Source organism: Equus asinus, chromosome 5 (assembly GCF_041296235.1).
Source record: "Equus asinus isolate D_3611 breed Donkey chromosome 5, EquAss-T2T_v2, whole genome shotgun sequence".
Classification (NCBI taxonomy): domain Eukaryota; kingdom Metazoa; phylum Chordata; class Mammalia; order Perissodactyla; family Equidae; genus Equus; species Equus asinus.
In genome coordinates, this window is record NC_091794.1 from 21675715 (window position 1) to 21701020 (window position 25306).

Below are 25306 nucleotides of genomic sequence, written 5' to 3' on the forward strand. Positions count from 1 at the left end.
TTCAATAAAACAAATATTTGCTTTGTAACTACTGTGCAGGCACTGTGCTATATACACACAGGAAATACAAGAATAAACAAAACAGGAACAAATAGTTCTGACTGTACATCTGATGGTTTTCTATTTTAATTAATGTAATCACGCACTCATCTATTTTACAATTACTGAGGACCTCCTATGTGCCAGACTCTGTGAGATGTGGGGGATACAAAAATGACTGAGCTTCAGTCCTGTTCCCTAGCAGGGCAGTGTACCGAGAAGACTGACCCACAATCGGGCTGCTACAACAGAGTGCCATTCATGCTAGGACAGGGAAGAGCCGAGGGTGCTAGGGGAGGGGTTGGGGGCACTCAGCCCTGCCCAGCAGGGCACAGAAGGCTTCCCAAAGGAGATGATGCCTGAGCCAAGTCACATAGAATGAAAGTTGGATAGGGCATTGAGCAGAGGGAACAGCGTGTGCAAAGTCAGAGAAGTGGAAGTGCAGGGCATTCAAAGAACTGTGTTTAGGGCAGCGTGACTGAAACAGCAGAGTGGACGCGTCTAGCGAGGAAGGCTTCTGGGAGAGGGAGAGAGTGGGCAGATATTTGAAGCAGGGGAATAGGGGAAACTTCTGGGCAGGGTGTGTCTTCTAGCACTCAAAAAGACACCCAGTGGAAGGAGCAGGTTGTGTGTTGGGGTAAGGCAAACATATACTGGACTGGAAGAGTCGCAATATGGAAATGCTGAACAAGAACAAAGATGCTAAAAACCAGACAAAGGAGGATGGATTCAGTGAACCAAAACTGGGAACATGTGAGGTGGAGAATTTGAAGAGGACCAGGCATTGGAGACCAGGTATCTCCTTCATATCATATTTCTGTTTTTTTTTTTTAAAGACTGGCACCTGAGCTAACAACTGTTGTCAATCTTTTTTTTTCCTGCTTTTTCTCCCCCAAAACCCCCCAGCACATAGTTGTATATGTTTTAGTTGTGGGTCCTTCTGATTGTGGCATGTGGAACACCGCCTTACCATGGCCTGACGAGCGGTGCCATGTCTGCACCCAGGATCCGAACCAGTGAAACCCTGGGCTGTCGAAACGGAGCGTGCGAACTTAACCACTTGGCTACGGGGCCGGCCCCCTCATATTTCTATTGTATAACTAGAAAGATGTTCCTTTTCTGTAGTGGGAAACGGGCGATTGTGAAAGTCGAGGTGGGAAATAAGAACTAGCAATGAGCTGCATCCACAAGCAGATCAATTTTAACATACATGCGAACTGATGATCTGGAAAGTGATTCCCTTAAAACTATCTGTGCCCATGAACCTCTTAGAGGGGATATTTGTACCCATCCCAGTCGGAAGACCACTGATCCACACCAAGATGGTGGAAAACATTACATCCAGGAAGCTGGGTATTGTTACAGGTAATGTGAAGGAGAGTGTGACAGGCTTATGGAGCAATCACTCCAGAACCGAGACAGAGGATGGAGGACGCCAGGACAGATGGCTTCAAGACAAAGATGGAACTGATAGATTACCTGATATACTTGATGGTACTGAGCAAGATTTTACATCCTTGTTGAGTTTAGGGGTTTCAGTCTTCACAATTACTTGTTGAAGACCTTGGTAAAGCTTAGTGGTTAGCCAGCTGAGAAAACAAACATGGTACAAGAGACGGGCTGTGAATAAGATGGTAAGGCATTTTATTAGATCAGAAATAGATATACCTGGAGGGTAAAAAATTGGTAGCAAATAAAAATGGTAGCAGTACCATTTCCTGTTTTGCCAATAGAGGGTGTGACAATCAGGTCATGATTACGGTGGCTTGTGTGGCCTTGAGAGGGAGGAGTGGCTCAGTTCATTAAGGTGAGATCATGTGAAGGAAGTCAAAGAACTTGACGAACTCTGCTATAACAGGGCCGTAAGGTACAGAATCTGTAATCCATGTATTCTCTACTTTTTTGATATTAGTCCATTATCTTTCTCAAAGGGTGAATCATGGTCTACCTACATCAGAATCACCTGGTTTGCCTATTAGAAATACAAAATCCTGGGGCCAGCCTGGTCGCATAGTGGTTAAGTTCGTGTGCTCCACTTTGGCGGCCTGGGGTTTGTTGGTTTGGATCCAGGGCTATGGACCTACACACTGCTCATCAAGCCACGCTGTGGTGGCGTCCCACATATAAAATAGAGGAAGACTGGCCCAGACGTTAGCTCAGGGCCAATCTTCCTCACCAAAAAACCCCCCAAAATCTGTACCTATTGCTATACATAGAATCGGGAGAGAAGGACAGATGAAATCCTGGAATCTGCATCTTAAACAAGTACTTCAGAGGATTTTTATGTACTTTTTTGAGTTGGAAAGCTACTGCTTTAAGTCCTTAAATGGAGGTGCTGATTAATTATAACTGGAAGTCAGATCCCTTTCCTACTCTATGGAGCAGCCCTGGCAGGCTCCAGCTCCAATTCTGCATGAGGCAAATACACTGTGGAATACCTGAGGCTCAGGGTTCTCCAGAGTTAGATTTCCTGGAACCCTTCCTCTCCTATCACAGTGATTTAACTCAGTCTTGCGATTAGGGAGAAGATAATTTTTCATTTCCTTCTCCTCCTTCCCCCTAAACAGTATGCTCCTTTGAATTTTAACAGATATTAAATCAATGCAGACATCCTGTTAGACCTTCAAACTTCTTAAAATAGATGCTACCTGTGCTTCAAAAATTTCAATTAAACCCCCCAAAAATAAATTTCAATTAAGTCAACACTTATTAAATACCCATATGAGGCCCTGCAATAGTGGGGCTACAGCACCCACTATTGAAATGAAGACTCAAAAGCTCCAACTAGGACAGTGATTAGGAGCTCTTCATCCTAGTCTAACAGCTGAGCACAACTGTTCCATGCAGTCCATCTTCAGAATGGATAGAAAAACAGCAGGGTCAAGGCACTTGGATTATATCATGGAGGCCTCAAGTTCAGGGCCTTCTGAGAAGCTGAGATTAAGCTGATGTGGATCACCCTCCTTGGGAAAGCGACTCTTAGAGCACTAAGGTGGAGAGACCAACCCAAATCCTTCGTTGGATTCCAACTAAGGGTCCTGCCACCTGAGGGACAGATGAGTGGCCATATGCCTTCACATCTGGTTATCTCCACAATGCGTAAGAACATTGGCTAGCCATCTAAATCACAACAGGAAAAAAAAAACAAAAACCTTTCTCCATGGTAGCAATTTGTTCCATCAACAAAGTAAGAAAATTAGAGATGAACATTCTTTAGAAAGTGTTTTCATATTTATACTTATTATCTAAAAGCAATTTTTATGAGCAGGTCTCAGGAAGTCTTAGTAAAAATTAGGCTTCAAAAACATTCTTTTGAAGAACTCTGGCTAATAACATTCATTTTGGCAAACAGCCTTTTGCTGCTACTAACACTTGTAACAAACTTACCCTAGATTATTAAAAATCATTTTTTCTTTGAAAACCATAACTCAGGGAGTCAAGCCCGACAGCAAGAAGGAATGGAGTTGAGTACTACTCATTTTTCAAGGCTGACCCTGAAGCCATCAGTGTTGGGTTACTTTTATTTTATTTTTCAATAAGGAAGAAAATAAAGAAATTGGGATTTATTTTAATTAAGGGAAAGAGGAAGAAAGAGGAGAAAAGGAGAGGGTTTTTGATTTATTTTTTAAAAGAGGAATACACAGCGCTTTGGCTGGTTTGGGTCTTTGTGGATGCATTTGGTTTCTACTTCCTAACTGCACAGCCTCTGTCACAACACACTTGTGCCAAATTCCACATACAGATCCTGATTTGCATAGCTCTCCTTTATGTCAAAAAAGAAATCAAGGCTAAGTCTTGTGGGGGAGGATGCAAAGAAAGACTGGAGAATATTCTAGCTGATGAAAAGTGCTTTAGCAATCCTTTTCCAAATTCCCAAGACTGCCTTTCTAAAAGCTCTCTCTAACATTCTTATTTTAATATCTTCTTTCAGAATACCTTGATTTCCAATCTTCTTTCAGAATACCTTGATTTCCAAAGTACTTCTGAAATTTAATTAAAATGGAATAGAAAGGGAATTTAATGTTTTTCCCCTAGTTTTAAAATGAGAAGCTGAAACTGTGTATTTATTATTACTATACTTGAATAGGGAGCAAAATGAGGAGTGCAGAGAGCTGTGGCAGAGCTGGAGAGAGAATATGTGTGAAAAGGTGTTACTGAATAAGGGAGCAACTTACAGTTTTTGGAAACCAGGTTTATATATTAAAGAACTGGGGAAGAGAGTTAAGCAAAAACGATGGGTAAAAAAAGTAACAATGAACAATTAATGCCCATACACACACACCGCCCCCCAAAATTCTGGATTATGAAAGCCAAGAATGCTAGTCCATAACTGATGTAAATATGTTGCTCTGGAACTTATTTTTACTTCTCGCCATAAATACACCATTGACACAAAGAATGATATTCTTAGTTTACGGACTATCGTTAAGGGACAAATCACGAGTTGATTTGTTCCTTCAAAAAAAATGAAAACTGAAGAGGCTGTAAATCTCTCTTACTGCCCTTGTGCAAGTCTTAGATTTCAGCCTATTTCCAAACTGAAAACAGTAAGAGAGTGCAGACAGCTGTAACCTAAAGAGTGAAGGATTTAGTGAGCCGTCAGTTTCTTGCAGAATTCTTCTTTTCTGGTACTGCTGTTCTCTATGTATTATTAATCTATTTATATTTAACTCTAGCTATTAGTCTGCCTCTTCCAGCCACGGAGCCATTTGCAAAGGAGAGGAGAGGGAGACAAGGGTGGCTATTATTAGGCATCCTTGTGTGTGATGAGGGTGGAGACAATTAAATAACACCATTTTGCTTCTTTGAAAATGACAGAGATTGTTCAGGGTGGACAACTTAGGGCTGGTTAACATAACCTTTCCCCCCAAGAAAGTAAAACAATAGAGATACATTTCTGAAGTACTTAATTAAGCCTTCAGCAAGGAGTGTGGGAGAATTACAGACCCATAAAATCCCTACGGTTCTAGGCAAGAGTCAATTTTCTGTGCGGCACTCTGTCACCGCTCATTTACTGCATCATTTTGACAACATCTCATATTTCCACAAGGCTTTTACATAATCTATAAACAGGGACAGAAAGGTGAGGAACAGAGAGAATGGGGACAAAGTTTGGACCGCGCCCCCCCCCCCCGCCACTGTCACTTCCTTTCAGTTTTTCATGAAAGGGTGAGGCTGAAGGGTGGCATCTTAAGATGATTTCTTCAAAGGCTGAGACATTAATAATCAACACAGCAAGAAGAAAGCCCTGAAAAACTGCCTCTGCTTGCTCAGTCTTCCAAAGGAGGAGTGTAATTCAGTCATAATGAAGGCTCTTTAATGTTCCGCCCCCAAACCTTTTTCGATCAGGAAAGCCTGGAATCTGCAGGCAAGAAAGATAATCACGTTAAGTCTCAAGCAGACAGAGTTCAATTGCTAACAGTCTTTAAATTTTACCCCCTATTTTTTGTTTCTGTATGTTGGCCTCTTTTTCCTTAAAGAATCACCATTATGAGGTTTTACTCAGAAAACCATGGCAGATTCACTAAGAAAAAGTCTACCAAATGGAAAACATTTGCCAACAAATTGGTGATAGTGTCATCTAAATCAGAGAGGATGAAGGTGAATCTCGTAACATTTACCTATTAGACTTTTATATGAATTATCTGCACTGTGGGAGACTCTGAATATACACCTTTAGTCTCAAACAAATGATTTTCTTCTTTTATTTTATAATGTAACTTTACCCCCACCCCTTTTTTTTGTCCCTTAGACACTTATTTTCCCTTGATCTGATTTTTTCTTTTTTATTTAACAGGACAGAAGAAAATCAGTTGCTTGTACCTACAAATGACTTCCCCTCACTTTTTTTTTAATCACTTCTGAAAATAAACTTGGAAATCACCTCTCTCTAAATTTAAGAACCCATTTTATCAAGAAAAGATAGATACTGACCTGATTACCATCTCTTAAAAAGTATCTCTTTTCTATGACCTGTGAAAAACAAATAAAGATTTTAAGGGTTTAGCACACATACCTGGAAAAAGTGGTTGACTGCAATGGCCACTAACAGGACTAAAAGGCACATATCCAAATTAAGAGTCTTTTCAATAGCTACAGATGTCTAGTACAATGAGTTAAATCTGGTGCTAATAAGATCAGGATTGTGGGAGTATTTCCATAAAAGCCTGCCTCATTCCAAAAAGCATTAGTGATAGAGTAAAGAAAAAAATGAACAAACAAAAACAACTGAATAATTAGCAAAAGACACAAGATCCCATGCAATTCCTAGTCTCTGACAGGAAATTTGCCTCTAAGTTTCCTAGCAGCCAGCCCCAAAAGGTACCAGAGAGAACCCATAAGACAAAAGCAGAGCACTTTTCTACTACAATAGTACAGCTATTCCTAACAGAGAATGCTGTGTAATATAATGAACTGCCACATCCCTCTAGTAAACACAGTGATAAATTCTGTAGGTCCTCAGTGGAGAGAGATGACACATCGACATCAGGCAATTAGCTTCTTTTTATGGACTTAATCTGTACCCTTCATTCAGTAGTTTCAGAAGTGTTATTTGGTCCGTGGGAGAAATAAGGTGAAGCAGTGGATGAATCTGCACAAATCCATCACTACTATTGAAAAGAAACCCTCAAAATATATGGCCTATTATAATGAGTTTAAGAGCACCATATGTTCAGATGATGAAAAACAATTGAAAAAATAATGAATTCTGTTCTAACACTTGAGAAACTGCAATGGTTGCAGAAGCAGTATTATTTTCTTTACTTAGAGCTGTTGTGATTAAGAAAAGTTAATCAAATAAGAATACAGATTAGCTGGAGATTAACTTTAAGACATTGGAATCTAGAATTATGAAGCTAAGAATTCCTCTGAATAAGAGCAGAGTGTCCTCCAGGCCCACGCCAGCTTGCTCTCACTGGCCTGACAGCCAAATCATCCAGATTCTATTTTCGTGACTATGGTTGGATTACTTTTAGCCACAAGAGACTCAGCGTAAGGTGGCATTCGCTGTCCTGAGAGATTAAAATACTCGACCCCACAAAAACCAAGAAGGGAATGATTCTCTTTCCCCTCTCCGGGGCAGGACAGGAAAATCCTATCATGTAGAGTAGGGAGGAATTACTACTGGCCAAATGAGTCTGGAGGAGTTAGATTTCCTCTTGGAAAAGAAATCTTTACACTAAATTCTGGAAGATATGATGTAGAGAAAACTGGGTGAAATACAGCTGCAAAGTGCCTTGGTTTCAGGCAACCGCCTCAGTCTGGAGGTCTGGCCAACCTCCTAATCTACATACGTGTTTTTATGATTTAGGCAATGAAGAGAGAAGCTGCCTTTTTGCTTTTGCTCATAATTCCCTACCCTCAACTTGCAACACCCTTTTCTTACCAAATCTTGCTCTCTTCTTAAAACCAACCAAGTTCCCTCTAATTTCTTTCTTTTTGAGGAAGATTAGCCCTGAGCTAACATCTGCTGCCAATCCTCCTCTTTTTGCTGAGGGAGATTGGCCCTGAGCTAACATCCATGCCCATCTTCCTCTACTTCATACATGAGATGCCTGCCACAGCACGGCTTGATAAGCAGTGCATAGGTCTGTGCCCAGGATCCGAACTGATGAACCCCGGACCTCTGAAGCTGAGTGTGCGAACTTAACTGCTGCACCACCAGGCTGGCCCCTGATTTTTTTAAAATAAAGCCTTACCTGAAAACTTGGGTCACACTAGTCTATAAGCCATTGTTTCTCTAAGATATAACTTTACTTTTTAATTTCAAAATTAATAAATTATTTAAAAATTTAAACAACATATTGTGGGATCTTTCCATGTCAGACACAGATCTGTAAGATGTTGCTTTCAGGGGAAAGAATTTTGTATTAGGTGAGGGCCAAGGATCTACACCACATGGAAGTTCTTACATTTTAAGTTTGAAAACAATGTGGAGAGAAAATCTGGTTTCTAGCAATGCTTCCCAACATTTTTCATGACATGGTACTCTTAGAAAATGCTAATATTTGTACAGCACATTTACCCCAGGGTATGGCACTGGGGTAAATGGAAGAGACTGCCGGTCACCCAGCCCAGGGGGCTCTGGTTGCACTAGAACGGAGGGGATCACTATCTCAGCACACCTGTGTCCCTTTGCCATACACCAATCGGGAAGTGGTGCAATGAAGCGAAAAATTCCAAGTGACCTAATATTAACCAGGGAGGGGCATGGGGCTTATCTTATGCTGGCACATTGGATAAAGGTCCAAATATTAGACCCCTAATCAGCTAAAAGAAAAATGATTCATAGAAAAGAGCTATGAGAAGAGAAATGATTTTCTTGGGAGATTATAGTTAAAAGGAACTATAATACAGAAATTAATCCTTTTCAATAATGCATAGAGAAATATACCCTATTTTACTTTACTACACAGTGTCAACACTGGGCAAACAACTTAAACTTGGTCAATACTATGTGCAATGCAGCCATGTGGCCTGGTGAAGGAAAGGCAAACAGTGCTCTAATTTCCCAGTATGCTGAGTCATTCTGTTTTCATCCCGGTCAGGACAATAAGATGATGCTAGCAGGAGTCAAGAATTGGAATGCAAAGGTTTCTGATGGGGAAAGATTAGGGAATCAAGAAGATGATGTAACCTTAAAAGTAATAGTAATGTTTATGTGGAGAATATTAATAGCTGGGAGAGCAAAAAGAACTCAGGGCTTTAACTAAGCTGAATTTCCTCAGTTCAGTGCCTTTTGAGGGGGTTAGGGGGAGAATAAGTACAAAGAGAGCCAGAAAACAGGAAAACATAAATTGCTCTAAAGAGGAGAATTAAGTATCTTTTAAAAAAACCCATTTAAATCCAGTAGCTTTCATCCTTTGCTTAGAGAACGCTGGTGAGAGAATAAATAGGCCAGCAGGACTTTAGCAACTATACCAACAGACAAGAGACATCAAAACAGGTATTATTCAGGCTGTGAAGTTCAAGACAAAGGAACAAAAGGACAAAGCATTCTACAAAAAATTTAAATTCCTGTAATATATAAATTAAGTTTAAAAATAACAATTGAAGCCATTACCTTATCAAAAAACCTACTTAGCTTGACAGCATTGGAAGAACCCGCAGCTAAGTATCGTGGATTTGTGCAATCCTAGAAGATAAAACATAAAATCCACAATTAAAAGTTAGGAAACATAGCTCTTTGTTAGTTATTACTGTTCCTGTTGCACATTTCTATACTAAAATATTAGGCATTTTACTCTCATAAAATATTCACGTAAATTTTCAAATTATGATGCACAAAGCAAAGATAAAAGTGCTAAAGGAAGATAAGGACACTTTTGTTATTTAAGCAATTTCAGAGGATACTGAACATATTCATCATAATTCATAAAGGAAGACAGGATTGTCAATATCTTACTAATAACAAAACCAAGACACCAATCAGGTGACCTACCTACATTTACCCTGAAAAGCAGAAGTAGAACCATTAAAAACAGTAAACACTTCACTGTTTAGTACTCAACTAATTAAGTACTGTGCAGTTCACACAAACAGTAGGAAGCATGAATAAAGAGTTAAGAGGAGTAAAGAACAAATAGAATAGTTGCCAGAGATTTCCCACTCATTGACTGCAGGGTACTACATCTCTTGGTAGGTCATAGAAAAAATAATAAACAATAGATACATTTTTTGATAATAAACAATAAGTTTATTATTATTAAATATCATTAAGTATTATTATTTAATAATAATTTTTTTTTGTGTGTGTGTGTGTGTGGTGGCAGATTGGCCCTGAGCTAACATCTGTTGCCAATCTTTCTCTTTTTGCTTGAGGAAGATTTGACCTGAGTTAACATCTGTGCCAATCTTCCTCTATTTTGTATGTGGGACACTGCCACAGCATGGCTTGATGAGTGGTGTGTAGGTCTGTGCCCCAGATCTGAACCTGCAAACCACGGGCTGCCAAAGCAGAGTGTGCGAACTTAACCCCTAGGCCACCACACCAGCCCTAATAATAATTAAATAAACAATAATAAACAATAGATATATTACTATTAAGTAGGATTTTTAAAAATAGAGAAAAAATGGGGCCCAGAAGAGACAAACAATCTGGACTATTAAATCACTGCAATGACTAGTAAAGACCTTAAAAAGTTTACTATCTTTTTCCTGGAATTCCAGTGTCGTGCTGCCTTCGCTTGTCATCATTGACTTGCCACCTCAAGAGAGAAAACAGTCATGAGCTGCATAACGATGTTTCAGTCAATGATGGACCAAATATACGATGGTGATCCCATAGGATTAGTACCATAGAGCCTAGATATAGGTAGGCTATACCATCTAGGTTAGTGTAAGTACACTCTGTGATGTCTGCATAAGGATGAACTTGCCTAACAATGCATTTCTCAGAATGTATCCCTGTTGTTAAACAACACGATTGTACTTTGATTTTTTTTTTTGGTGAGGAAGACTGGCCCTGAGGTTTACCTGTGTCAATCTTCCTCTATTTTTTATATGTGGGATGCCGCCACAGCATGGCTTGATGAGCAGTATGTGGGTCTGCACCCAGGATCCAAACCTGTGAACCCCAAACCACCAAAGCAGAGTGCATGAACTTAATGACTGGGCTGGTCCCTGTACTTTGATTTTTACCTCAAATGCCACCTAAGATCAAACTATGAGGATATCATGTAGGGTCCTTTGCAAGAATGATATTTGTCTTCCAGTTGTAGATCATCTGTGTCCCTTGGGAAATTACTGAAATTATTGTTGTTGCATTTATTCTGTTTTGTAATCCCTAAGCCTACACGATTCCTTCCCAATGGATTTTGTAACGATCACCTATTTTGTCCATATACAACATTTCAAGGTTCACATTTTAAAATTTGGCTGGAAACTATATAATACATTTTCCAAAACCACAAAAAAGAGATTACAACAAACTTTTCAGAGATCACAGAGTACTAGAAAAATTAGAGGTCTTTGAAGCCAGCAAGCTCTGAATCAAATATCCGTCCCAACATTTCTAGATTGTGTGACATTGGTTAGGTTACTAAATCTTTAAAGTAGAGTTTGCTCACTTGTGAAATGGGGTAACATCACTTATACTGCAGGATTTTTGTAAAAATTAAATGAGACAACGCATGTCTGGCACATAGACGGTACTGAAATATTAGTTCCCTTCTCTCTTCCTTCCAAGAAAATGCTATCAAATTGAATTTTCAGACACAAAAGCAGCTAACATAATAAAAGATAATTCTATATATGGATTAAACAAACTGAACTGTCATCGTGCAAACTGTTGTATTTGAAATAATGTTTGAACACATTTAAACAGCAGTTGGGGCACGTAAGAGACAAACTGTAGATAGAACTGTGTTAGATATGTTTTACAAAATGGATATTGATTACATAGTCATCAGAACGTCAAAAGACTTCTGAGGTGATTCCAAATAGAGCCAAAGTACTAAATACAAAAACTAAATCAAGCAGCAAACAAACAAAATCTCCCAAAAACTTAATTCTAAGGATCCACAATTTCAGGTTGACCGGGCTAGAGAAACCCAATGATTTTAGGATGAGAATTTTAAATTGAAAGAGCCATCTGCTTTTGATCATGGCTGAAAGCAAAGCCTGAAAACTAATAGCTCTAAATAGCTTGTCCAAGCTTCAGAAAGGAATACTAACTAAGGAAGATGTTTCAGTATGATCACTTTGAAGTAAACACAGAAAAATTTGTACTCGATGAAATAAACCTACCAGGATTTTAAAAAATAAGTAATCTTCTTCCTGTTTATAATGTAAGCAATTTGCCTTTTTTCAGGCACAAGATAACTGATTCCATCTTTGATGGATACACTTACGTTATATTCTTCCTTTTCTATAGTTTTAAGTAAATTCATACAGTAACCAAAGATGCTAGCACTAATATTGTTACATTAGTTTATTTGAGGGTTTATATTTACTTGCTGAGTCTTTTTGATTGCTATCTCTTTTTGATACTGTTACCCCATTCTCCTCTCCTTTTTCCTTCCCTGCATGCTCAAGACCTTCTTGTGGTTTCTGCTGTGTTCTTGAAGCCATACACTGATAACAGACAAAAGTATGTTGCATGTGAACTCTGTGGAGACTGTGTTTGCCACAGTACCACCACTTGAGTACCTTTAGATCTTGTTAACAATTAAAAGACAGCCTTGCCTTTCCAAGTAGGTGATTGTCACTGAAACCCACAGGCACTAGAAAGAGAGACATTCCAAAATACATTAAAAGTAATTACTGGAACAAATTAAGTGTATTTGATGGTAAATTTCCCTTTGGAAATAATGTTCAAAGGAAGTAACCTCAGCACTTCTTCAACAAGGACATTGTATATTCTAAGTAGCAGGAATCCTCTGGAATATCACAGTCCAGTGCTGACTACCTGGGGGATATATGCTGAATATTCCATGGTGGCAGCTAAGAAAAATAAAGCACCTCCACTGCAAAGTAGAAGGTAAAAAACAATGGCATGGCAGACAGAAGCTGACTCATTTATTGGGGCAGAGGTGGGGTTGAACCAAGCAGTGTTCACAAATGTTGACTCGCAGAATAAGGGCATTAGAATAACCTGAGTCATTTGTTAAAATTACAGAGTCCTGGTCCTTCTGCCAGACCTTATGAATAAACTGTGGGGCAGTTACTTAAAATTTTTCTCAGATGCTGTTGGTAATAAGAATATGCAGTCAGGTTTGGGTAATTGTTAATCTAGATAATTTTTAAGAGTTCTTTCAGCTCCAAGATTCTAAATGTTAGTTGAAGGATAATTAAGTGGAAAATAGGCTTAACTGTACAGCACAGGCTCCGAAGTCTGAGTGCCTGGTTTGACCTGTGTAACCTTGGCCTAGTTATCTCTCTCAGCTCCTAGTCTTCATCTTTAAAACTGGGGATAATAACAGTACTTGCCTTAGACGGATGATGTGAAGATGATGAATGTGAGATAATGTACATAAAGCTCTAGAACAATGCTCAGCACAGACGTGCTCAATAAATGGTACCCATTGGCATTATTATACTACCACGCCCACCCCACGTCTGAATGCCAGCACACTGAATATGTTGCAGAAATCCTACTTGTGAACAATGACATATAAACCATGACTGAAGCTGCTGCCCAGAATCCTTCTCTGGGCAACACTAACTGGTTTATCTGAGGGCTTATCTTAGCCTTTTTAGTGCCAGGTTCTAATTGAGCTAAATACCTCAGGAAAAGACTCAATCTTCTGTATACATTATACATATAAGTTTATACAAACTAATGCTTATGAAGCACTCCTGGTTTACAGGTTGTAATTTTCTCATTTATTTGTTAGCCCTTTTTAAGGTAAACTCTGTAGTTTAGAAGCTAAGAGGCTTTTCTGAAGCACAAATAGTCAAGGAACAGCATCACTGACATTCTTTGTCATCTTAATTCAATTATTTTTAAATTAATTAAATTATTTTGACTTTGGTGAGATATTTAAAAATCTTTTCAAGAAAAAGCCCATGATTTACATTATTCATAGAACAAAGTTGGAACATTCCAACAGATCAGTATACAAGGAGGCTGAAGTGACTGTGCACATCTGACAGTCTTTGTTGATCCCAATCTTTACTACATTTTGGACTAGAACCCTAAAAGCCTGATTTCAGGTATAAAGCTTCTTTTGCAAGAATATGTGACTTATGAAGTCTTTGGTTTTGCCTTCACCTGATAATAATACAAACATGCTTTAGTGAAAATACACACCAAATTAATCTCTTCCGCATTGAAATCTTCAGCCAGGAAAGCAGTCCTAGTTAAGACTTCATGGCGCTTGGTTTCATGAATCTGATCCAGTTTAGTCCCTATCACCAACAGCGGGATTTGGTTATCAGCAAACTGTTCCCGGTCATAATCCCTGTGATAAACAATAATGAAGAGGTGAAGAGAATTTACCTTTCTGATGTGGATGTGTAATATTTAAATGCAACTAGCTTATCCTACTTTACTGATAATTCACTGACTCTTACCTATCACCAATAAACCCATTTTTCTCCCAATTTCTTCCACCTACTTGTTTACTTAACAATTCATCACCATCTATCGAGTTCCAACTATTCATCTAACTACTCAAAATTTGTTCCCATGAATCTTTATAGATTACTTGAATAACTAAGTGCCCACCAGGTAGACCAAAGTAGGTTGACTTGTCTTCTCCCAACAGCTCAGGAATTTTTCTGTGTAGATGCAGAGACTGGATTCAAACCTCAGTGGAGAGAAAACTCAGGAACCTTGCACAGCACTCAAGCCTTGTGCCAGAGGGGAAAAATGGAAAGCTTCTAGGTACCTTCTTGGATATACATAAGCTCTACATCTACCATACATATTTTTGTCTATGAATAATAAAAAAATAGATCATTTTAGGGAAATAAGAAATAGGAATGCTGAAGGCCAGAATAAGTCAACCACAGGAGATGCCATATAGCCTGGGGAAAGATGGATTCAACAAATGGAAAGGGAAGGAGATAGCTGAAATGCAAAATGAATAGGAAAAGAAAATAATTAAGTACCAAATACCTAATACTTGTTTGTTCTGACACAAGAGCTGTGGGAGGCAGAGGACAGGCAATACAAATCATTTAGGGTTAGTGGCCTTGGGTCACTGGCTATTAGAATCCTTTTTTTCTATTCTTACCCAAAGGACAGAGTGGTGTTCTTTCTATTACCGAAAGGAACACAGAGCCCAATGTTGTTGAATTAATTTAAATTCTGTTCACATATGAGAAATAAAACAGATTTGAATTTCTGACATGTTATAGGCTTAATTTACAAAAGTCAGCAAAACCTGGCTGCGAACACCTTATGACAGTAAATCAATATTGCGTAATCCAATCAATACAACTCAGTTGAGCATAGCTTTTTTTCTTCCTTTAATATTACTTTTCTTTTTCTTTGAATAATCTAAATTGTGGGGGCATGAAAAATTATCAAATTCTTTTGCCCTTCATAATAATCTTACAGAGCTTCAGTTACTGTTCAGCCTTGGAACACAATTGTTTTGAACTATGTAACCTCCCATTTCATAAAAATATTATTTTATTTATGCATCAAAGCCAATAATAACTGGAGTTCAAGACTTTTGATTCTCCTTACCAACATCAACCCTGACTTAGGAGACATGGTCCAAAACTGCAATTTGCTTTCTTAGAGAATGAAGTATTGATTGTCTTCCTTTTGCATTATTTCCTTTTCCTATACTCACTAATTCTGGCTCAGATACAAATTTTTATATATATTTTATTAAACATCATCTTTGATACACATATATCTCTGTCACTTGTAGTCTTGTATAATTTCTTGCACATGTATTAACATATATATGGTACTATATATGTAACTTAAAATATATATGTTGCCATATATATATAATTTGTTCTCTTGTTTCTCTTTTCAGCTTTCCTTTTTTCTCACTTTCTTTCATTAAATCTTACATCCAATTTGAAGTCAGATCTTGAGATTCCTTTTTTTTTAACCGTTAGGTGAAAAACTAGTGGGGAATTTTATCGTGGATAGATAAGGCTGATAATACCTTAACACCACAAAGAGACAGACAACCAGGTATTGTAATATATGCAAAATACCACTATGGAAAAACAAAAAACTTGCATCTTTCAGGCCACTATATTTAATACCATTTTAGAGAAGATTTAGCATTCAGAGAAACAAATTTAACAGACATTATAGGGATACGGTCAGCAAAACCCAGGACACAGAAAACTCTCCAGGAAAAACAAGCCATCTTCTTTCACAAACAAACTGCTAAAGGGTAAAAAAAAAAAAAAGGAAGGGGAACTTAAGATCAAAGACACTTAAGAAACCAAACACAATGAGTGGATTTTATTGAGATACTGTTTTGAACAAACCACCATTTATGAGACATTTGGGGAAATTAAAATAATATGTGATATTAAATAATTACTGTTAAATTTTAAGTGTGACAATTATATTTTGGTTATGTTCAAAAGGTCTTATCTTTTAAAGTTACACATTGAAGTATACATAGATGAAATGATATGATGTCTAGGATTTGCTTCAAAAAATAAATGAAGAGACATACTGTGTTTATGGATTGGAAGATGCAACAAAAATTCTCCCCAATTTGATCTATAGGTTTTAATGCAATTCCAATAAAAATCCAAGTAGAATTTTTGTCAATATAGACATGCTGACTTCAATTTTATATGGAAAAGCAAATGAGCTGGAATAGCTAAACAATTTTGAAAAGTGATAACGTGGACGGAATCACACTGCCTAATTTTAAGACTTACTCTAATGCTACAATAATCAAAACAGTGTAGTATTGGTGAAGGGATAAAAACAGATGAATGGGACAGAATTAAGGAATCTAGAAATAGACCCATATAAATATGGTTAACTGATTATTGGCAAAGGAGTAAAAGCAATTCGATGGAGAAAGGATAATCTTGTCAACAAACGGTGTTGGAACAACTGAACATTCACATGCAAAAGTTAACCTCAACCAAAACCTCACACATTATAACTAATTCAAAAAGGATCATAGATCTAAAAGTAAACCTAAAACCATACAACTTCTAGAAGAACATAGGAGAAAACCTGCATGATCTGGGATTAGGCAAAAAGTTCTTAGACATGATGCCAAAAGCACAATACCTAAAAGAAAAAATTGAGAAAAGAGACTTTATCAAAATGAAAAATTATTGCATTGTGAAAGACACCGTTAAGAAAATAAAATGACAATCTACATATTGGGAGAAAATATTTGCAAATCAAACATCTTACAAAGTGTTATTTTGGGTACGTTCCTATGATTGCTGTAACATTTCAAGCCAATTGTGAAGTAATCTGGGCTTACCCATTTGTTACCAAGACTCCAGTTGGCACCAGATCCCTGTTGAGAGCTTCCAATGACCAACGATACAAGTTTTGGGATGACTTCTTATTTGTTAAGTCGTGTACTAAAATAATACCTAAAATAACCAGAGAAAATAATGTTGATACTGTAACAATTCCTCTTCGTTTTACAATTGGCAAAGTGAGGTGCAGTAAATTCAAGCATTAGGTTGCTTAATGAACCTAGCATTTTAGTATGACTAACAAACTCAGAGACAATTATTTTAAAATTTCCTCTACAAATTCTCACAAATGATTACCTACAAAATTTTCTTTGTCATTATGTAACTTTTTGTAATTCTACAAGGGCTGACAAAATGTCATCAAATTTTTAGAATGTCTTTTCTTTGTTTCTTCATTCAACACTTACCGAGTGCCTTCTTTGCCTGGTCCTAATTGCAAAACTACCTCATCAATAAAAATAAGCAAAACCACATCAAGTATATAGGGAATTATATTCATTCAAAAAGTTAACTGTTTCCGCACTGTGCATAGTACTGTTGTAGACAGTACTTATGTGCTACATATTGTACTTTATGTGCGTTATCTAATTTGATTTTTAGAACAGTCCTATGAGGTAAGAACTATTTTACCTCATTTTACACATGTGGAAACTGAGGCTCAGAAAGGTTGGGTAACTTCCCCTGGACACAGAGTGGTCACTCCATGAATTGCAATTATATCCTCTATTACATACGTCCATCTGGAAGTCTGTTCCAGGTATCTGAATTTCTACAACTGGATGAAATTTCTGCACCCTAAAAACACCCTTAGGTAGCTCTTTATTACATAAGACTGTCTCCCAGGAGCAGATGAAAGAAATCTCTATCTCTGTGACATCTGGCTTAGACTATGGGACTCCTAATGGTCCTATCATACATACTCAACTGACTGGAGAACAGAACTCCCAGAGAACAGTGTTTTGAAAGTTCCATGTTTTATGTCAAGTACCCAAAGTACAATTTCATTTCTCAATATTTAGTTTATGACAATAATATAAACAGAAACACTTAGACAAAGCAAATATTTAATGTTCTGAATTACATTGTTAGAACCTGGAAACACAAACTGGAATGTGATATGTAGATTTAAATTAAGAGTTGTGAGTAACTAGATCTTTCTTAAATTAAGATGAGTCCAGCATTCCACAGAATTTCTTAACAGATGATCTATACTCCTAGACCATTAATAAATGGTAGAAATAAAAAATGCTTTACCATTTACAGAGTTGTAGAATACTGCTCTTGTGCTTTTCACACTGCTGGCACTGCCCACAGAGCCTCCAACATCCCATAATTCTATATAGTAGGTCTTCTCTTCTGGTGTTCCTTCTTTGTAGTCATGAACCTAACAAATCAATCCATCAAAATAATTATGGCCACTAAGAAAACTGCTAAGCACCCTCATTCCAGTTTAAAGCAGTGGACATTCCACATGGGCATCTCACCCTCTGATTCTCTGCTCACCACCTCCTATCTTTTAAGCTTCCTTCCTCTAATATTCCAACTCTATTAATAGTCTTTGACCCCACAGTACCCTATAGTTAATTGATCTTAACACCTTTCACGGCTCTCCCTTCCACTTGCAAATCCTCACTTCCTTCCTAACTAAGCACAAATTCCATGACTATCTTAGTGATGAATCATACTGTATTCACCTGGAAAAATTCCAACCCAATTACAGTCAGGTGCCACTTAATGAAATGGACATGTTCTGAGAAATGCATTGTTAGCTGACTGTGTCTTTGTGCGAACATCGTAGAGTGTACTTAAACAAACCTAGATGCTATAGCCTACTACACACCTAGGCTATAAGGTACTAATCTTATGGGACCACCATTGTACACGTGTTACACAATGAATGGCTGTATATTCACCTTTTCCCTCATTCCATGTCTACAAGCCAGCTAGCTGAATGTGAAGCTCAGAAAAATACAGATTCAAGCTGACTGGATTCACTTTAAATTCAAGTGCACCTTTGGAGCTTCCCTTTAATCAGTTCCATAGTCCATTTCCTCTTTTCCTCTCCTAGATAACTCATACTTTCTCCTCTTTTTCACATTTCCAATATGTCTTCCCTATCCTCAAGCACAGCTAATAACCTTGCTTCCTGAGACAGAAGCAATCAGAAGAGAACTTCTACAATGTGTTCTTCTCTATCTATCTGAAGCATCTGTGCCCATATAATCTGCTTTTGCTCCAGCTATTATAGATAGGCTGTCTGTGTCCCTGAGGCCAAATCACCCTCTTGTGCAGGAGATCCCATCTCCTCTTTCTTATCAAAGATGTAGCTCCACCAATTCTCCCCTCTCTCCCTTTCATCATCAAATTTTCCCTCTCTGTTGGATAATTCCCATCAGCATACAAACATGCCATACTTTTTCCTATCTTAAAAAAAAAAACCTTCTCTTCACCACCTTCTCCAGCTATAATGCCACTTCTCCATTCCTTTTTATAGCAAAGCCCTCCAAAGAGTTGTCTATTTTCAACTGTCTCTAATTCTTTCCCTTACATTCTCTTCTGAACTCATGCTTTTCACACTTTTGCCCCAATTACCTCACTGAACTATTCCTTATCAAGGTCACCAATGGCCTCCACATTGCTAAATCCAATGATCAATGAAAAGTTTGCATCAGTTACTCTACTATTTGTCACAACTAATCACTATCTGCCTTGCAAGACTTTCTTCACTTAGCTTTCAGGATATCACACTCTTCTGGTTTTCTTCCCACCTCTCTAGCTAATCCTTTTTAGTCTCCATTTGGGTTGTCCTTATCTTTCTGATGTTGTATTGTTCGAGTGTCCTAAGGTTTAATTCTTGGATCTCTTTTCCTCTCCGTCAACACTTGCTCTCTTGGCAATTTCATCTAATCTTATGATTTTAAATTCATCATTATGTTGATGAATTCCAAATTTACATCTATCCTGGACCAGCCCCTTGAACTTCAGACTACCATATCCACTAGACTACAATTTGGATGTCTAATAGGCACCTCAAAATTAACATCTAAAAAAAAATTTCCTTATCTTCCTCCAAAATCTATTCTTCTCCCAGTTTTCTCTTTCTCAGTAAAAGGCAATTCCGTCCTTCCAGTTACTTGAAGGGCCAAAAACTTAAGACTGATCCTTAACTCCTTTCACACTGCATATCTGATTGTCAACAAATCCTATTGCTTTTGCCTTAAATATTTATCCAAAATCTGTTCATTTCTCACCATCTTCTTTATTACCACCCAGGTCAAAGTCTCTGTCCATCTCTTTGCCTGAATTAATATAATCATCTCCTAGCTGATTTCTCTACTAGAGCATTGCCCTGCTCATGTGGTCCACCCCCAACATTGGTTTTCTATATAGTAGCTAGAGTGATCCTTTAAAAATCAATGCTAAGTTAGATCATACCAACCTTCTGCTCAAACCCTCTAATTACTTTCTTACTCAGAGTAAACTTCCTTTCTCAGGTCTGGACTCTATAGGCATTTATTGCCTGTACTATATAACTATTCAGACACAAATTGAGATACGGGGCCACCTTATCTATTAGAATAAAGCTAAGAGCCAGATTATAGTATGGTGGTTTAGGGGTGTACATCAGAATCTTCTAAGAATTTTTTTTATTTTTAAAAATATACAAGCTAACAAAAGAAAAAACAAACATGTGGGACTACATCAAATGAAAGACCTTCTACACAGCAAAGGAAACCAGCAACAAAGTGAAAAGGCAACCTATGGCATGGGAGAAAACATTCGCAAATCATACATTTTATTAGAGGTTAATATCCAAAACATATAAAGAACTCACACAACTCAACAGTAAGAAACCCAAACAATCTGATTAAAAAATGGGCAGAGGAACTGAATAGACATTTTTCTAAAGAAGACACAGATGGCCCACAGGTACATGAAAAGGTGCTCAATATCACTAATTATCAGGGAAATGCAAATCAAAACCAGAATGAGAAATCACCTCACACCTGTTAGAACAGCTATCATCAAAAAGATAAGAGAAAACAGTATTGGCAAGGATGTGAAGAAAAGGGAACTCTTGTGCACTGTCGGTGGGAATGTAAATTGTTGTAGGCACTATTGAAACCAGTATGGAGGTTCCTAAAAAATTAAAAACATAACTACCATATGATCCAGCAATTCCACTTCTGTGTATACATTCAAAGGAAATGAAAACAGGATTTCAAAGAGATATCTGCATTCCCATGTTCATTGCAGCGTTATTCATAATAGCCAAGATTTGGAAACAACCTAAGCATCCATCAATGGATGAATGGATAAAGATGTGGTAAATATACACAATGGGATATTAGTCAGCCATGAGAAAGAAGGAAATCCTGTCATCTGTGACAACATGGATGGAACTTGAGAGAATTATGCTAAGTGGAAACGATCCAGACAGAGAAAGACAAATACTGCACGGTATGGATTATATGTGGAATCTAAATAAAAGGTCAAACTCATTGAAACAGAGAGTAGAAAAGTGGCTGCCCGGGGCTGGGAGGTAGGGGAAATAGGGAAAGGTTGGTAAAGGGGTACAAACTTTCAGGTATAAAATGAATAATGTCCGAGGATCTGATGTATAACATGGTAACTACAGTTGATAATACCATATTGTATAATTGAAATATGCTAAAAAACTAGAACTTAAATGTTCTAATCAAAAAAAAAAAAGAAAAAGAAAAAGATATGGGCCCAGCCCCTCAGCTGAGTGGTTAAGTTCTGTGTGCTCCACTTTGGTGGCCTGGGTTCATGGGTTTGGATCCCAGGCACGGACCTACTCCACTCACAGGCTATGCTGTGGAGGTGTCCCACATATGAGAAAATAGAGGGGGACTGGCACAGATGTTAGCTGAGGGCTAATCTTCCTCAAGCGAAAACAGAGGAGGATTGGCAGTGGATGTTAGCTCAGGGAGAATCTTCCTCAGCTAAAAAAAAAAAGATAAACCAAGCAGTGACGGATGTGTTAATTAACTGGATGGGAAGAATCATTTCACAATGTATACATGTATCAACTCATCACAATGTACACTTTAAATATCTTCTAATTTTATTTGTCAATTATACCTCAATAAAGCTGGAAAAAAAAGGGAGAAAAGTCCTCAAAAAAAGAGAAATATCCATGGCAGACTTACTGAATCAGGACCTTTGGGGTTCAGTCCTAGGCATGCTTACTTTGAACAATTCTCCAAATGATCTTGCTGTAACCTCTAGTGAGAACTGCTGATTTTATAGAATGGAACTATTCTGGTATCAGGAGGCCTAGATTATATTCCCTGATTGCCACTGATTATTCCCAATATCTTTGGGCCTCAGTCTGTCTATAAAATGAAGGAATTGTATTATGTGTATTATGTGGCTCTGAAATGATAAAAAGCAAGATATCTCAGTGGTTAAAACAGATGTCATAAAATGCAGTAAAACTCACATACTGTATTTAACAGAATGCTTTACACTTTTTACTTATTCCCATTTTTTTTGTCCAAATCGTTTTGTCTAAGGAAAAGTTTAAGTAAATAAGATACTCTACAGACAGCCAAATAGACATTAAGAGAAGACAATTATCAACTGACTGAATAGCACAGAAAAATGAGAATAGCAAAGTCATAGCAGTTGGGGACCATTTTGGACAACGAAAATTAATCCTGTTTACTGTGATAAAAGCTATCACTATTTTTCTATATGGCATAAATAACTGATAATATGTGATCATGCTAAGGCATCAATAAAAAGGTTAAATTACATGAGTTCTGTTTAAGAAAGCAGGAAAATGTATATTTTAACAAGATTTCTAAGCAAAACCACTCGAAAAAAACAATACAAGGTGTTATAAGAAGTCAGTTACCTGTCATCAAAAAGCTCAGCCACGTTAGCGAAGCTTTCTTGATCCTGCTCCCCTCCCCCTGTGCCCCAAAACCAACCAGGGCAGGTTAGGTACTCCTCCTATTTGCTCCCATAACATCCTGTACCCCTCTATCATTTCACTAACCACACTGTCTTATTTATCTGCTGATATCTCTTCTATTAGACTTTGAGCATAAGGACAGGGATCATGTATTATTCATCTTTGTAGGCCTAGAAAATAGCATAATACCCAGCACATATTAGATGCATGGATATGTTTGTTTAAATCAACAATTAAATTAGGATGTTTCTTCCTCCAAGGTTTTATTACATTCAGTTTACTATTTTACTGAATTCCAGTGCTTCTCAAGTGCAGTTCTGAGAATGAACTAAATTAGAACCATAGGAAGTTTGTTAAAAATACAGATTCTTGGACCACTCCTGAAGCTTCTCGCGTGGGGCTCAAAAATCTTTACTTTTAAAGAAAGCTCCGTAGGTGATTCTGATACATAATTAAGTTTGGCAATCACTGCACTATATGACTTTTTCTCTGAAATTATTTCAAATGTCTAATGTTGTCTCCTCTAAAAGACTAACTCCTCTAAGAATAGCCACTATATAAGACAATTCCCAGGTAGCACGCCCTCTCAGCTTTGCAATGTACCAAGTCTGCTAGCCAGCTCCCTTTTGGCTATGCATGCTCTCAAGCCAGATTGACCCACTCATCTATACTCTTCTCCATCACAAAATACCTTCCCTAATCAATCTTTTCATGTTTCCCTCCAGAATTAGAAGAGAAGGTGGCCTTCTTCTTTTCCAACTTGCTCAATTAATACTAAGTTTAACTTAATTCATATGGAATGAGTTTTAAGAACTTTAATCAGTAGCTTGTAGCTATGACATTCTATCTTTTACATGGGTGAGTGATCTCCAAGGGAAAACTTGACATTATAACAAGTATTGTTCTTGACACAATAAGTGGTACCTTGGTGCTATACTAAAAGCCCAACATGATGGGGGGTAATGCCAAACAACAAGAAATGTGTTTTATATTTAAATCAGGTCATCAAGGATATGATACTTAAAGGCATTACAGACCTTACAGCTATACAAGGAAGGATTTTCTCAACAGATAGCAATAGTACGTGCTGATCATCACATGTGAAGAGGAGCCATACTCCTCAATGCTGCTGTCACTTTGGTACTTCTCGTTTACTCACCTCTTGACTTTTTATTGGAAAATAAATCAAGACTAAGTACAAAGGTTTTATCTCATTTGAAGAGTTTATTCATTGTTTGTAACTTTTAAAAAGCAGAAAACAAATTTAGTAAAGAAAATGATATACATCAAGAGAGAATACTGGATGTTATAGATGCTCTCTAATAAGTTTGGTTTAGTATGTGTGCCTGCAGAATCATTACTAAAGAGAAACAGGAAGGTGGGAGGTTTTAGGAGAGAGTCGGGAGAAAAAAGAGAAGGATAGAAATGAGCAACTAGGACAGTGCACTGGGGAGCAGGAATTGAATTGGTTTCATTCACTGCTATACTTCCAATTCCTTACAGCGCCTGGTCCCCAGTAGGTATGCAATACATGGAGTGAATGAACAAAGTAATGAATGGATAGTATAAAGGTTACTGCTAATTGCCATTTCCTTTCCAGTAATCTTGTTTTGCCTTCAGCCAAGCTCATTTTCTCTATTTTGTAAAAAAAAACCTTCATTTTTCCTTCTGTTGTGTACCCATTCACTCCATTATTTAACCTCTAAACTTTGTGAAAGATTAATTTAAACCCTTGTCTCTATTTCCTCTCTTCCTACTCACATCATTTGGTTTCTGCCACTAACATTCCATTGCACTTTCAAAGATCAGTACTGACTTTGTCATCACCAAATTCAATTCTTTTTTCTCTCCCTCAGTCCTTATATTGCTATAGTATTTCATAGAAAAAGTCAAAGCCTCCTTCATGAAATTTCAAATCTCTCATCACTCGTGTGGTATTTCATCAACTTGGCTATCCTACTTCTTTGATCAATCTTTCTCTGACCCCTCTTTTTACCATCAATTCTCTAAATATACCCCAAGGTTCTCCCTCAGCTCTTCTCTTTGTAAATTTTCTTTTTTGAAAACCTCATCAGCTCTCATGGTTCAGGATTATCTCTATATGGATGATTCCAACTCAGAATTCTCTCTTAAGCTTCAGCACCTTATTTCCAAATGCTTTCTGGACAGCTTCAGTTGGATAACTCACAGATACCTCCCTTCATCATGTCCAGAACTGAATTCATTATCACTTTCCTTCTCTTTCACCTAGAATATATATCCCCCTCCTTGAGGAAGAGTCCATTTGTCCATTGCCCAGGCCACCCACTCAATCATTAACACCCGGTATAATTTTCCATTCTTCACAAGAGCCTAACTTTCTCACTTAAACTGCTGTAACACTAATTTTCAGTATCAGTGCTGTCCCACAAAACTTTCTGATGATACAAATGTCCAACATAG

At 37.6% G+C, this 25306-nt stretch overlaps 2 protein-coding genes across 5 annotated transcripts in view; one reads left to right on the plus strand and one right to left on the minus strand.

Annotated features, from left to right (window-relative positions):
* Positions 1-365: 365 nt before the first annotated feature.
* Positions 366-25306, plus strand: part of GTF2E1 (general transcription factor IIE subunit 1) — a 70120-nt gene continuing 45179 nt past the window's right edge. Inside the window, exon 1 of the mRNA XM_070508937.1 lies at positions 366-834. The gene's annotated coding sequence lies outside the window, so the exon portion shown is untranslated. The remainder of the gene's footprint in view (positions 835-25306) is intronic.
* The window catches only part of RABL3 (RAB, member of RAS oncogene family like 3), a 37672-nt gene continuing 13199 nt past the window's right edge, over positions 834-25306 (minus strand). For 2 of the 4 annotated variants that reach the window (XM_070508939.1, XM_044771522.2), the window contains 5 exons: positions 16920-17034; positions 13793-13943; positions 9104-9175; positions 5974-6012; positions 1662-5401 (listed from right to left, as the gene is read on the minus strand). In XM_070508939.1, the coding sequence (XP_070365040.1) occupies positions 5336-5401; positions 5974-6012; positions 9104-9175; positions 13793-13943; positions 16920-17034 (443 nt within the window). In that variant the 3' untranslated portion in view covers positions 1662-5335. Of the gene's footprint in view, positions 5402-5973; positions 6013-9103; positions 9176-13792; positions 13944-16919; positions 17035-18174; positions 18305-25306 lie in introns of all 4 variants that reach the window. The other 2 variants (XM_014829573.3, XM_014829574.3) reach the window with 2 other exon arrangements.